General features: G+C 42.5%; 3 protein-coding genes across 3 annotated transcripts; 1 reads left to right on the top strand and 2 right to left on the bottom strand.

Moving 5' to 3' along the window:
* Positions 1–565: 565 nt before the first annotated feature.
* On the bottom strand, positions 566–4502 carry LOC127766672 (uncharacterized protein At1g01500-like). Its single transcript, XM_052291787.1, has 3 exons — positions 4170–4502; positions 3186–3988; positions 566–1374 (listed from the first exon to the last, which is right to left on the bottom strand). Exons 2-3 carry the CDS (start codon positions 3858–3860, stop codon positions 1138–1140), a joined length of 912 nt encoding a protein of 303 aa, XP_052147747.1. The 5' UTR covers positions 3861–3988; positions 4170–4502; the 3' UTR covers positions 566–1137.
* Positions 4503–7269: 2767 nt separating this feature from the next.
* LOC127769021 (protein AE7-like 1) lies at positions 7270–10800 on the bottom strand. The gene is made up of 5 exons (XM_052294712.1): positions 10576–10800; positions 10386–10491; positions 9445–9544; positions 8326–8371; positions 7270–7704 (listed from the first exon to the last, which is right to left on the bottom strand). The coding sequence occupies exons 1-5, from the start codon at positions 10676–10678 to the stop codon at positions 7595–7597; spliced, it is 465 nt and encodes a 154-aa protein (XP_052150672.1). The 5' UTR covers positions 10679–10800; the 3' UTR covers positions 7270–7594.
* A 525-nt stretch (positions 10801–11325) lies between these two features.
* On the top strand, positions 11326–14046 carry LOC127768169 (pentatricopeptide repeat-containing protein At2g22070). The gene has a single exon (XM_052293706.1). It carries the CDS (start codon positions 11326–11328, stop codon positions 13738–13740), a length of 2415 nt encoding a protein of 804 aa, XP_052149666.1. The 3' UTR covers positions 13741–14046.
* Positions 14047–14055: the final 9 nt, after the last annotated feature.

The raw sequence follows: 14055 nt of genomic DNA, 5'->3' as shown, positions 1-14055 counted from the left end.
TCTGACCTGTTTGCATCCTCAGTTTCACCAGAATGCAAGCAAAGCAAGAAAGATTGTTTGCATTTGGAATCATCCTTGATGATGAGCCTTGTAGCTGTAGCTTTTTGATTAGGTTTGTTGTTAGTGGGGAGTGATTTTCTTTTTTTTTTTTACTATGGTGGCATGTCCCTTGTGGATGTTGTGGGAAATGTGAACAACTTTAGTGTAACTTTTTGGTGGCAAGTATAGGTCAGGAGAGTTTCTGAAAAAGATATCTTTGGTTAAAGAATCATATCGATTCAGAGGAGAGGGTAGACTAAGATGTGACACGTTAGTAGTAATCTAGTATTTCCAGGGCTGCAAAAGCTTAAAAAGATGTTGATAGTTTGGTGCAACAAATCACAATGTTTCTTTCGTGAGGTTTTTGTCTTGCAAAGTTTGGTTATAAATTAGAGAAAACAAAAGCAGTTATACCATGCTATACCAGCTTTATTGATACCATCAATGGAGATACAGTACAAGGTTCGCTTTAAATACCATCTCTCCAAATACTTTATGCATAGCTTGATAACTGACGCTGACTAAGAAACAAGAAGAAACTGAGAGTAGTATACAGTAGAGACTATTGTCTGCCAGATTGCATCTGAAACAGAAAAGGACTAAAAAACATTCTGACACATTGCCTAAAGACAAACCCACAAACCTAAAAGCGAGTACATCCACAGGTGTACATGGTCCAAAATCTGGAAAAAGCTCAAATAACTAACCATTTGACACAAATAACTGGTCACCTAATCGAAGTAATATATGTACAAGATGCCATAACATGCAACGATTTGTAGGTGCAACATCACCCTCTGCACTTGTCGGTCACTTAATTTCCTTCAAGCACACATTTAAGAACCATTTGATGGCTCAAGGTGGCAGCAAGTGATTCGACTCTTTATTTGCCATACAGACTAATATTTACATCTCAGGGGAGCAAAAATGATTGGCATTGCAGACAAGAGAGCAACAGATTCCAGAGTGACTGCAGAATCGAAGAACAAAAAGCCTCACTTATATCTACCACAAGCATGAACAGGAAAGATGGTTGGACAGTTAGTTCCCTACAGAACAAGATAAAGACACATCTACATTCATGGGGTGGTCTGGCCATCAGGGCAATCGCCGCCTGAAGTTCCTACTGGTGCTTTGGTACGTCCGGACCAGCAGGCCAACACCCAATCCAACACCCACACAAATACCAAGGCCAATCCCAACCCCAACTCGGACACCAGCATTAAACCATGAAAGCTCACCGTCCTCGCCCTCTATAAAGTCCTGCCTCGAGTACAAGCTGTTATAATCAACATCCACATCTTGCTCAGATTTGGGATTCTGTGATTCTGATACCTGAAATGAGCGATATGGAAGGAAAGGGTACAAACTATCAAATATCTGCGAGATAAGAACTGAATCAAAGAATGCATCACTTGCAATCAAGATTGCAAAACAGAAGCATAAATCTATTGATTGCTACCCATTATACATGTCACTGTTATTTGGACTGGTGCATCATATTTATAGGAATAGCAACAAATGTCTCAATGAAAACATTCAAGCATGGACAGAGAAAAGCATGTTCCTATCATCGTTAACAGTGAAGGAGGTGATACTTAAGCTATACTAGCAATTACTGGTTATCTTTTATCAATAGACCCTGGGTTTACCAAATTCACTGCTAAAACAAAATATACTTAACATGAATGAATAGGCAAAGTAAGAGAAAAACAGCCAGTTAGAGTTGAGGATGTAATCAAAATGAAGATTTAATTTCTAATATCGCCAGGAATACGGCCACACATAAGCATAACGAGAACTGTGGGCATCAACCTAATTAAGCAATTAATTGTTGATAGCAATCTAGCTTGCATTCTCCCTACATTCTCTTGCTAAAGGCTGTGGTGTTGCTAGTTGCTGTACACTTAACAATTTAGTTGGAAGACGAGTATTATTTTACAACACATATTCATAGCAGCAATGCTGTCAACAGTCACCCTAAATCATTAACCTGGGAAAGTCAAACTAGTGTCTCTATAGGCTATTGAGTGAAGGTACCCTACTTACCTTCCAAGGAAGTTGACAAGTTAGGCATCATTTATTATCTAGGATACATAGAGTTAACTAGAAGGATATGCCTTATATGTTGGCTTAGAACTAAGGGTGAATTAGTACGCTGAACGTTATATGCATGAATGTAACAAAAAAATTTCTCCATGTTGTCCATATATACTTTGCAACTTGCTTGAGATATTCCCTGGAGCCACATTTTTCACATTATCCACTACAGCAGTATTTATGCTGACAGTACTACTAAATGATCCAACTACTACCAACCTTTACAGTATGTACTCATATCTGTTATCATTATTCTCTGAATCTAAATTAAACAGTATCATTTTCAAAAAGTGAAAAATGACATTCCACTTTAAATAGTCAAACAGATCAATGTATTGATACTTTGTGCATTGGGTGCTCTCATACGACATGACGACAGCTAACTGATTCCCATATATAATTAACATACATTTATCAGTTTGACAGAGTGAAAACAAAAAATAGCATTTCAAACCATTAATATTCTGCTGTTTCTACAGTTCATTTTATCTCATGTGCATGTAAAATAGCAACCAGATCTGCATCAATCAGCCAAGAGAAAAAAAGTGATGGAGATGCGTGCACACCCTCCATGTATTTTGCAACTTGCACTGTATATGAATATGGTACAAGTACTGATAATTGAGCTTATATAAGGATTAACAACTGTTCCTAGACTGATTCTAGTCTCTCTGTTATCCTTGTAAAAGAGAACATGGGAAATGACATGGCTATGGTGATATAGTGTTGTTTTCACAGAAACTTGCATAACAACACGTATATGCATTGGAAAATTTAAAAGGGTCTGTTTATACTCCTCATATTGAAACATATGTTATCTGTAGTTGGCTCTTAGCTAAACTAACATGCTGCAAAAAAATGCTCAAACTATTTCACTGTTTCTTATGCACAGTTGCCTCACTGCTTTTTAGGGGAAAAAGGAGTCTCTTGAATTCAAAGCTATCCATCACCTCCCAAATATGAGACTATAGACTACCTAAAACCCTAAATGGGGAGTTTGAGATTGTAGACAGAAATAAAAACTTTCAAACATGCTTAGCAGGTACCTGCAAAGAGTCCTCATTTAACTCTTCTTTTTGTTGTTCAGTTGCCTCATTCTCAGGGATGGAATCAAGCTTTAGTTTCATTTGGGATTTCCTCCGTGATATATGCTGCACAGTCTTTGTTAATATAATAGGTGTGCCACAGAAAGTGCCAGCAAGATAAACCTCTATCACAGGATGTACAGACTCTGAAGCTGTGGACGGCTTCCCCTTGAGAAAACCATTGCATGATGATGCTGGTTGGCACTTCATATTCCATCTCTTGCTGCTGTTCTTCGATTCCCCGACAACTCCATTGGCACTGCACAACTCTAGGTCGCCTGTGAGCAGCAGATCGTTCTTATCGAACACCTGAAACCTGACACTCCCTGTCATCCTTATACTATCTGTGCTCACGAATGTAGCCTCCTCGGTCATTTTGTCAACCCTGTCCCTCCTGAGGGATGAAGAGATGAACTCGGTGTGCATGCTACTCCGCTGACCATTCACCTCGATAACCGTATCGGGAGACAGCGGGATGTGGTTGAGCGTGAGACGGTCCGGCGCAGACTCATCCACCTCGCAATTGCTCACCCTTACATAGAACACCTTCAAGTCAAGCCACGGCGAAGACCTCGGCGTATAAAGCGGGTGCATGATGATCTTCCTGGCAGTCTCAAAAGCCACCTCATCAGCCATCTTTTCAACCTTCTGGTACCAATTCGACACGATTCCTTATCACGCCGACACGGATCCAAACATATGTATTACACTACATGAATAAATTTCTCTTTCTATAGCCTATAGAACAGCTCCAGTTCCAGCATCTGCAAAAGAAGAATCAGTTCAATTAATCAGCCCGACCTAATGAACCCCCCCCTAAATTCTCCCAAATTTTGTAAAACAAACTGACGCCGTATTAATCCTGAAGAAAATCAATCAAGTCCGGATGGATCCCCAATCCACGCCGGTTGATGAATTGGAAGCGGACGAGGAAGGCTAAAATACCTTCAATTCGATTCCAATCCAAGCCGAGAGACACGGAGGCCGCGCGCGTCGCCCCACCAGACCTTCTCGCCGACGTGCGCGTGCGGGGAGGAGGCCGTCGCCGTCACACACACACACACCGGTGCCTCCGACGAGCGCGGGATGGCTCCTCCGCTTCGAGGCGGGGCTCCGGCGGCGGCGAGGGGGCGGAGGCGGCGGTGGCGGCCGGATCAGGATATCGGGGGGGAATAATAAAAAAATCGGGTTCGGGAGAGAATTTCCGGGAGCAGTTCGTTTTGTTTTTGCTTTTTTTTTTTTTGGTTTTGTCTTTCTCCTCTTTCTTGTCGACGAAATGGGGGTGGTGGTGTGGTGGAGGTTGGAGGGGGGTGATGAATTGACGAGTCGCGTTGGCTTTGTCTTCGGTCGGTATCAACCGCGAGGGCGGCTGTCATATCTCCCGTCGCCGATTCGGTAAACGAACAAACTACCGCGTGTTTTTTTTTCCTTGCGTAGTCTAAATCTCATATTAACTTTATAGGATTTATTTATGTGTTAAAAAATTGTTTTAAACCCTATATAGATTAAAAAAGCTTTTGATATACTTCCTTCGTTTCACTATGTAAGTCATTCTAGCATTCTCATTTCCCCACGTTCATATTGATGTTAATGAATCTATAACATCAATATGAATGTGGAAAATGCTAGAATGATTTACATTGTAAAATATAGGGAGTAGCAAGAAGAGAAGATTTTTGTATGGGTTAAAAGGTAGGCATATTCAGCCTAACAAATAAAGTTTTTTTTTCTTTGAAAGGACTAACAAATAAATACTTAAGTTTATTCCTGTACGCTTGATTTTTTTTTCATCATGGATACATGCGCGTAGGTGTTTATTGATTTTAAGGCTTTGTTTGTTTCATTAAGAGAGAAGAATATTTAGAGTGCACACGAAACAAGAAAACTCATTAGCATATGATTAATTAGATACTCTCTCTGTTTCAAAAATATAATAACTTTTAGCCTTTTAAATTTGTCCTAAAATATAACAACTCCTCCACCAACATTCTCTTCTCAACCAATCACAACTCTCCGTCATTCAATTTTCCCAGCTAGCTTCACTTCTCAACCAATCACAATATTCCACTATTTAATTTTACCTACTTTCTTAATAACCGTGTCCAACTCTAAGGGCCAGTTTGGTTCATGGCCTATATTTGGCTTACCAATTTATGGGACACATAAACAGTAGGAACACAAATTTGGTTTGGATCCAAATATCGGCCGGCCTGAAGAGAAAGAATCGGTAACGTCATTGATGGGAGCCGAAGTGCGGGCTTGAAATTTGAACTCCTACGCAGGCTTTGGCGGTGGCACATCGACTATATGTATTCCACGCCGCACACAAAAGTTGGCACCAAACCAAACCTGGTTTAGCCAAAAATTGGCAAGGTTAGTTTTGGCCCTTAACCAAACACAATTCGGTCTTGTCAAATATTGGCCATGCTAAATTGTACCTTTGGCCAAATATTGGTAAGGTCCGTTTTGGCCTCAAACCAAACTTGCCCTAAAACTCCTTATATTCTGGAACAGATAGAGTACTAATTATTCTAAACTTGAAAAATTGATTTATTTAATTTTAAAATAACTTTGATATATATTTTTTTTAAAAATACCGTTTAACAGTTTAGGAAGCATGATAGCAAAAAATAGGAAGTTGAAGTTTGGAGTTGGTGTATAGATGCATAAGTGGTTAGGTTTTTTATCATAACCATAATTAATCATTTTAATTTTTATATGATATTTTACTATGTTCATCATAAAATTTTATGTTTTTCTGCCGGGATGAGAACCAAACAATACAACTAGACTCGTTGTTTCAGATGACATGGATATGTCCATGAGTTGTGATATATGTTGTATTTGACAAAGTTATCCTCCATAAAAAAAATAAATGTGATGTGACACAAGGAAGAAAACTTGAGCTCTCAAATCTTCCTGAGATTTTCTTCATAACCTTTTGTTTTCAAAATCATTTTCTTGCTATTTGATTGGTCTTACATACGCTATCCCTTATCCGCTTCAAGAACTTCAAGATATCTCTATACGCCTTCTACCCGAGAAATCAGATGAGGTAGATATTTTCCTTTTTTTTCAATAATGGATTAAAACCCGATCCCTACACCAATAAGGATGTACTCCGTACGTAGCTAAAGAAGAGGTAGATGTTTATCAGAGTCCTTGAAAATATCCTCCACAAAAATAATTTGATCGAGGCAAGAATTAATCCGAGACACTCTGAACCTCACATTGGTAAGGTTGCAAATCTAACGTATCAATCTGACATCTGGCCTGTCTACTGATTGTTCGATGAGTCGTTGTCATTACCCCCATCAGATTGATAAATAGGTGGGGAGAAAAACGGTCAAAATGGCTAAGCATTTTTGTAGCAAACAACTCGATTTTGTGGATGAGAGTATGTCTACGCATGAACAAGCTTATGTCACCACTTTTTAGTCCAGTCAAACTATGTTAGGTATGCCGTACCAGCCAGTTGGAATTGGATCATGCCATCTTGTAAAATTCGCATCCTCTAATTCTAATCTTATGGCCTTGTTCTTGTGTGAAATAAAATTATATTGAATTTTCTTGGAATGCTTTTCTATAACAGCTTTTCAACTCTAAGAATTAATTCATTTGTTTATATCCTCAAATAGCTGTCACAAAAATCAGATAATGTTCGCGTATTATAATCATACGAATGCTTCTTTTTGTTTTTTTTTTTTCATTGCCGTTGGCCAGATTTTCATTTCCAGAACTGGCATTCTATTCAGGTCGTAAAAGACGCATACTAAAGGAGGATACAGACAATTCATAACTGAAGAAAGATGTGGATTAACCCATTGTAAAGGATAAAGACGCATGATGCATATAGGTCGCACACGTAAGATTCAGACAACAATTATGCTTCATTTGAAATTGCTATAGATAGAGCACCACACGCCTCCTCTTCCTAGTTCCAAGGAATGAATCAATCAACAACTTCAAATCGTGATAACAACGGATGATGCCCCTGAAACATGACACACCAGATACCGCAATGAAAATATATTTGCTCATTCCAAAACAAGAACAGTTCTGATTTTAAAATTCCAGCGCGAAAAACAATCGACAGATTCAGTAAACACTAAATTATGGTACATCATAATTCTCCTTTTTCTCTCTCTTTATATACGAATGGTACATCAAGCACTCAAGCAGCATATGCATAGCCATAGCCATACTATGTGTCTGAAGGACTGGTGCATAAGGTATATTCTCGGTTGCATACAACTCTGAAGGCAAAAATAATGGCACATAGTAACCGCGATTATACATAACCAGCTATAACACAGGGCACATGCAACATACATGATTATTACTATACAGCAGGCAGGCGCAAGGACGTGTTAATATGAGTGTGAATCGTTGGAACAAAGACACTCATCAACCAACTGGCGTAGGTTGGGGTTCTCCAAGGCGGCTGCTACCCTCTCCTTGTCATTCAGTTGCTTGTTTACTGCCAATTGTAACAATCACATTGTTAAAAATACCAAATACCAGAAAATGTGTGTCAAATTATCATTCTCCTGATAGAATTACTGCTTGGTTCCATAAGGTAGGTCTCGTGCAACAACCATTATGTGATATATGTTGAAAATATTTACCAATATATCTCATAGGAGCCTATGTGGCACACATAACTAAGAATACATCAAGCAAACCTTATAAACTCCACAAATCTGCACGATTGTTTTAATCTGAAATTTTAAGGTAACATAAATGGCGTGGGAAGTTTAATAAAATAAAGATAAACTTTAGGAGAGACAATGGAACAAAAGCACAAAAATACAGGACTATTTTGAAGGAGAGGCATCCCCGTTTGACAAATGGAAGTCACCAGATCCCAGTCCAACATAAGTTGTGAATCTTTTGAGGTTCCCTACTTCCCTTATTTGTTTGAATATTTCAACACACCATGTAAAGACAACAAAAAGTTTTAAAATTGATGACGTGAAAATATCATGGCTATAATGTTCTGATGACATGACTGGATCTCATGGAGGAAACCAATAATTACATGAATGTTGTAATGAAGCCCGTGAAGAGTTACATTCCTGTACTAGATTGACATGCATACCTGATTCTTCATTAGCAAGAGATCCTGGAGCAACTTTAATGTCAATCTGCATATTAATAAACAAAATTTGAGGGATCATGGTAAAAAAAATGCTTGATAGTTAAAGTCAATATAAATTAAGGATAACTACGAACAGGAGGAAATGTTTCTCTTTTTATTTGGCAATGATGAAATTATGAAATAGACCCTGTTAATACAGTTTGAATATTATAAGGTGGAGGCTTCCAGCATTTTGTAGATATGGCCAGATGCCAGAGTGTTGTTACACTTACACCACGTTCTTCGCCAGGTCAGATGAGGTTCTGACAAATAAGGGAAAGCTATGCCAACCAATTCAATAGGTAAGAAGTGTTGTTTCAGAGGACAACAAAAAAGATTGTGGTTGGCCTTATGGCTGCTGACTCGACGCTGTACTTTCCTCAGAGCACTATTGAGTATTGACGACACACTGGCCTAACGAGAGTTGGGGAAGAGGGGCCTTCTATTTCTTGAGAAATTTTTTATGGAATGGCCTCTATGAGTGTTATTTTCCGGACTTTCCTACCTTCAGAATGTTATTTAGCAGTTATCTTGCTTTGCAATTTTTACTCTTATTTATTTGATTTCTATTTTGCCATATGGAACATCTTGAAGGTCAGTTTAAGCATAACTAGCGTCATATCTATGTTACTGAATACCAGTAAACAAATTCTGGAGAAATGTCTCTGTTGAATAAATATTCCAGTTCAGATCAAAATAAGGTCGCCAGACCTGCGTATCAAATATTTCTGTGTAAAAATGACAATTTTGTTGAAATTTTGAGCCCCAAAAGGATGACTTATAGTTCCTTGAGGCACATACAGATTTCTCACAAGTTTTTCACTGTTCCCCATTAGGTTTGGTACAATATCTTAATGCGCATCGATAGAGGAGCTTCTTAGAGTTAAGAGCATGCACAATATGTTGCAGGATTTGACTCCATCTATCCCATATTTAATAGCACAAATCAACTGGAGTAAAGTGATTTCCCAAAACAAGCATGATTACATAACTCACATCTGATGGTATGCATATTGCACAAAGACATAATATGAAATTGTGAACTGTAAAATACCTTCATTAGTTGGACACAGTACGCACCTTGAAATGTGGAGGAAAGTTCTGCATCAATTTAAGCCGAAGGCACAGACCAATCACTGTAGCCATGCTACAGTGCTGCACAGTTGGAGTGAAGGTTATCCTGCAGGTAATTGTGAGGTGTGAACAGTGTCCCAAAAAAGGAAGCTGGATGTCCTCTAAAAAAAGGAAGCCGGATGTAGTTCTTGGATCAAGACAAACGATCATTTCTACAAGTTAGAATGAGCGGTACAGATCAGGATGAAAGTAACATAGGATGCTCCCAATAAGCAAATGTATCAAACTATCATCACACTCTTGTAAGTCGTTTTGACTTTTTTAAAGTCAAACTTTTTGAAAGTTTAACCAAGTTTATAGAAAAATATAGTAAGATTTATAGCACCAAGTTAGTTTTGTTGGTGAAAGTTAAAATAGTTTGACTTGGAAAAAAGTCAAAATAGCTTATAATATAAAACGAAGGTAGTAAAGATTGGCAGGGATAGTTGCAACTAACTGGCACAAGTAGATACCCTAAGGCACATTAGAAATCACAATAAAAGAAGTCCAAGAGGCTTGGGATTGCAGCCTCGTGCTAGCAACTAACTGACACAAGTAGATACCCTAAGGCAAGTCAATCCCCACACATATTTGGTTGCTCAATGTGTCGATCTCTTGCTAAGAAAGAAAATCCTGATCCAGCTAGCTGAAACTGCCTGAGTAATGCACATTTCCCACACTTGCACTCAAAAATCACAAGGATTCTGACATTATTAAGGAAAGGTCATGTCCTATATAAGTGCTCGTAGTACTTGGCTACTCCAAAATTGAGTCGCATCACAAACACAATTAAACATCAAGCACCAAATCCCTCGCCTAAACCCCATGATTTCATACCCAGATCACAAAGATTTATCACGAGCTCACTCCACACGCGACGCCAAAAAGGAACGGGAGTGCGAGCATACTGGATGCGGCCGAGCTTCTCGTCGACGGAGACGGACTCCTCGGAGAGCACGCTGAGCTGCTCCAGCGAGTAGGGGTGCTCCGGGTCCTTGATGTCCCGCACCGTATCTGCAGGCGGCGGCGGCGGCGCCAATCAGTTGAAGCTAGCGGGGGGTGAGAGCTAACGGATTTGAGCGAGCAACTACGGTTTACCGAAGACGTCGAGGGCGTCGATGGCGTCGGCGGGGTGCGGGTGGGCGGCGCGCTCCGGCCTCTCGTGCACCACCGGGTTCGCGTTGATCATCCCCACCGTCATCTTCCTCCCTCCTCGTCGTCGCCGCCGCCGCCGCCGCCGCCTCCGCGCGAGAGAAGAATGGGATGGAATGGATGCGTGGCGTGGCGTGGCCGCGTGACAGTGCGAGTGATGATTAGAAAAGTAAAATCCGCTTTAACCAATTCGGTCTTACCCTAATTTATTGCCATGCCTCCCTGCGCTTTGGGGAAACCGCAGACAGGGAGGTTTACTTTCTCTTGACTTAATTTATTAGAGTAAATTTGATTTGACAAACTGATGTAAAAACTACGCATTTAAGAATGTTAATACAGATTTAACGCTCGATAAATTTAAGATATCATAAAATACAATACAGATTTAGTGATAAAATTATAGAAAGAACTAAAGTTAGATCATAGCACTATTATTTATTTGAAGTTATAAAAGCTGTGGTTTTGTGATAAAAATGGTCTTAGATGTCTGCAGTTTTACAATAGGATGTTTTAAATCTTGAAAAATTTAGTGAAAAATATATAGTTTTGTGATATAAATACTTAAATATACGAAGTATTTGTATAAGTAGTTGTACATAGTTTAGTTTAAAATTAACACCAATTATTACTACTAGGACTACTACTTTATTAAGCCCGTGGGCCGTGCGGCCCACTGATCCGCACCGGCACGGCGGCATGCGAGATGCCGCCGCCTTGGAGCTCCACGCCGCCGACGCCGCGGCGGCGGCGCGGCCGGCGATGGTGGCCGCCAGCGATCACTACGCGCGGCTCCTGCAGCTCTGCCAGACGGCGGCTAACCCGGGCGCTGGCCGTGCCATCCACGCGCGCGCCGTCAAGGCTGGCCTCCTCGCCAGCGCCTACCTCTGCAACAACCTGCTCTCCTACTACGGCGAGACCGCCGGCGGCGCCGGTGGGTTGCGGGACGCGCGAAGCCTGTTCGACGAGATCCCCTTGGCGCGGCGGAACGTGTTCACCTGGAACTCGCTCCTGTCGATGTTCGCCAAGTCCGGGCGCTTGGCCGACGCCCGCGGCGTGTTCGCGGAAATGCCTGAGAGGGATGCCGTCTCCTGGACAGTCATGGTCGTCGGGCTCAACCGCGCCGGCCGGTTCGGGGAGGCTATCAAGACCCTCTTGGACATGACCGCTGATGGGTTTACGCCGACGCAGTTCACTCTCACAAATGTGCTGTCGTCGTGCGCCGTGACACAGGCCGGCGCAGTTGGGAGGAAGGTTCATTCCTTCGTCGTCAAGCTCGGGCTCGGTAGTTGCGTGCCGGTGGCGAACTCGGTGCTCAACATGTATGGAAAGTGTGGGGATGCTGAGACGGCGAGTACTGTGTTTGAAAGGATGCCGGTGCGGAGCGTGTCAAGCTGGAACGCCATGGTATCTCTGAACACTCATCTGGGGAGGATGGACCTTGCCGAATCCTTGTTCGAGAGCATGCCAGACCGGAGCATCGTCTCATGGAATGCCATGATTGCAGGGTACAACCAGAATGGGCTTGATGCCAAGGCACTGAAGTTGTTCTCAAGAATGCTTCATGAGTCTTCCATGGCGCCGGATGAATTCACCATCACCAGTGTCCTATCAGCTTGTGCAAACCTCGGAAATGTAAGGATTGGAAAGCAGGTGCATGCATATATCTTGAGAACTGAAATGGCATACAATAGCCAGGTCACAAATGCTCTCATTTCAACATACGCCAAGTCTGGCAGTGTTGAGAATGCCAGGAGAATCATGGATCAGTCAATGGAAACCGATCTGAATGTGATATCCTTCACTGCCCTCCTGGAAGGCTATGTCAAGATTGGGGATATGGAGAGTGCAAGGGAAATGTTCGGTGTTATGAATAACCGAGATGTTGTTGCCTGGACTGCGATGATTGTCGGATATGAGCAGAATGGCCGCAACGATGAGGCTATAGATCTCTTCAGATCAATGATCACATGTGGCCCAGAACCAAACAGCTATACTCTGGCTGCTGTTCTTAGTGTCTGTGCAAGCCTGGCATGCCTTGATTACGGCAAGCAGATCCACTGCAGGGCTATCAGATCATTGCTAGAGCAATCTAGTTCAGTCAGCAACGCCATCATCACCATGTACGCCAGGTCAGGCAGCTTCCCATGGGCCAGGAGGATGTTTGATCAGGTTTGCTGGCGCAAGGAGACGATCACATGGACATCCATGATCGTGGCTCTAGCACAGCATGGCCAAGGAGAGGAAGCTGTTGGCCTCTTCGAAGAAATGCTCCGCGCTGGCGTGGAACCGGATCGCATTACCTATGTCGGCGTGTTATCAGCGTGCTCGCATGCCGGTTTTGTCAATGAAGGGAAGAGGTACTATGATCAGATAAAGAATGAGCACCAGATTGCACCAGAGATGAGCCATTACGCCTGCATGGTTGACCTCCTCGCCCGCGCCGGCCTGTTCTCTGAAGCTCAGGAGTTCATCCGACGAATGCCCGTTGAGCCGGACGCAATAGCCTGGGGATCACTCCTCTCAGCCTGCAGAGTGCACAAGAACGCAGAATTGGCTGAGCTCGCAGCGGAGAAGCTTCTGTCGATCGATCCCAACAACAGCGGCGCCTACTCCGCCATTGCCAACGTGTATTCCGCCTGCGGGAGGTGGAGCGACGCGGCGAGGATATGGAAGGCGAGGAAGGAGAAGGCGGTGAGGAAGGAGACGGGGTTCAGCTGGACGCACATCCGCAGCAAGATCCACGTCTTCGGCGCCGACGACGTGGTGCACCCGCAGAGGGACGCCGTGTACGCGATGGCGGCGAGGATGTGGGAGGAGATCAAGGGGGCCGGGTTCGTGCCCGACCTGCAGTCCGTCCTGCACGACGTCGACGACGAGCTCAAGGAGGAGCTGCTGAGCCGCCACAGCGAGAAGCTCGCCATCGCGTTCGGCCTCATCAGCACGCCGGAGAAGACGACGCTGCGGGTCATGAAGAACCTGCGGGTGTGCAACGACTGCCACGCCGCGATCAAGGCCATCTCCAAGGTCACGGACAGGGAGATCATCGTGCGGGACGCCACGAGGTTTCATCATTTCAGGGATGGCCTCTGCTCGTGTAAAGATTACTGGTAGGAAAACGTTCATGGTGATTTTGGCGAGGAAGGGGGATATTTGTTTGTTGTTTCATGCAGAGATGTACTCCATTGTAAGCTTGCAAGAACAGCCAATTCCAATATTCATGAAGCACATGATTAAAATACATGGCAATTTACATTCATGCCAGAAAGATGCTGAAGAGTTTAGTGTTAGCTGAACTGTTTAGCAGGATAATTTGAATTTTTATAATCTGTGTATTGTTCTTTGCAACATTTCACGGTATTCATCAAAGCACCGGGAAGCTACATTTCACTGAAGATCACGAAAAACATCACAACATTTTTAAACCAT

This window comes from Oryza glaberrima, chromosome 3 (assembly GCF_000147395.1).
Source record: "Oryza glaberrima chromosome 3, OglaRS2, whole genome shotgun sequence".
NCBI classification, from domain to species: domain Eukaryota; kingdom Viridiplantae; phylum Streptophyta; class Magnoliopsida; order Poales; family Poaceae; genus Oryza; species Oryza glaberrima.
This window is presented reverse-complemented; position numbering and strand designations above follow the sequence as displayed.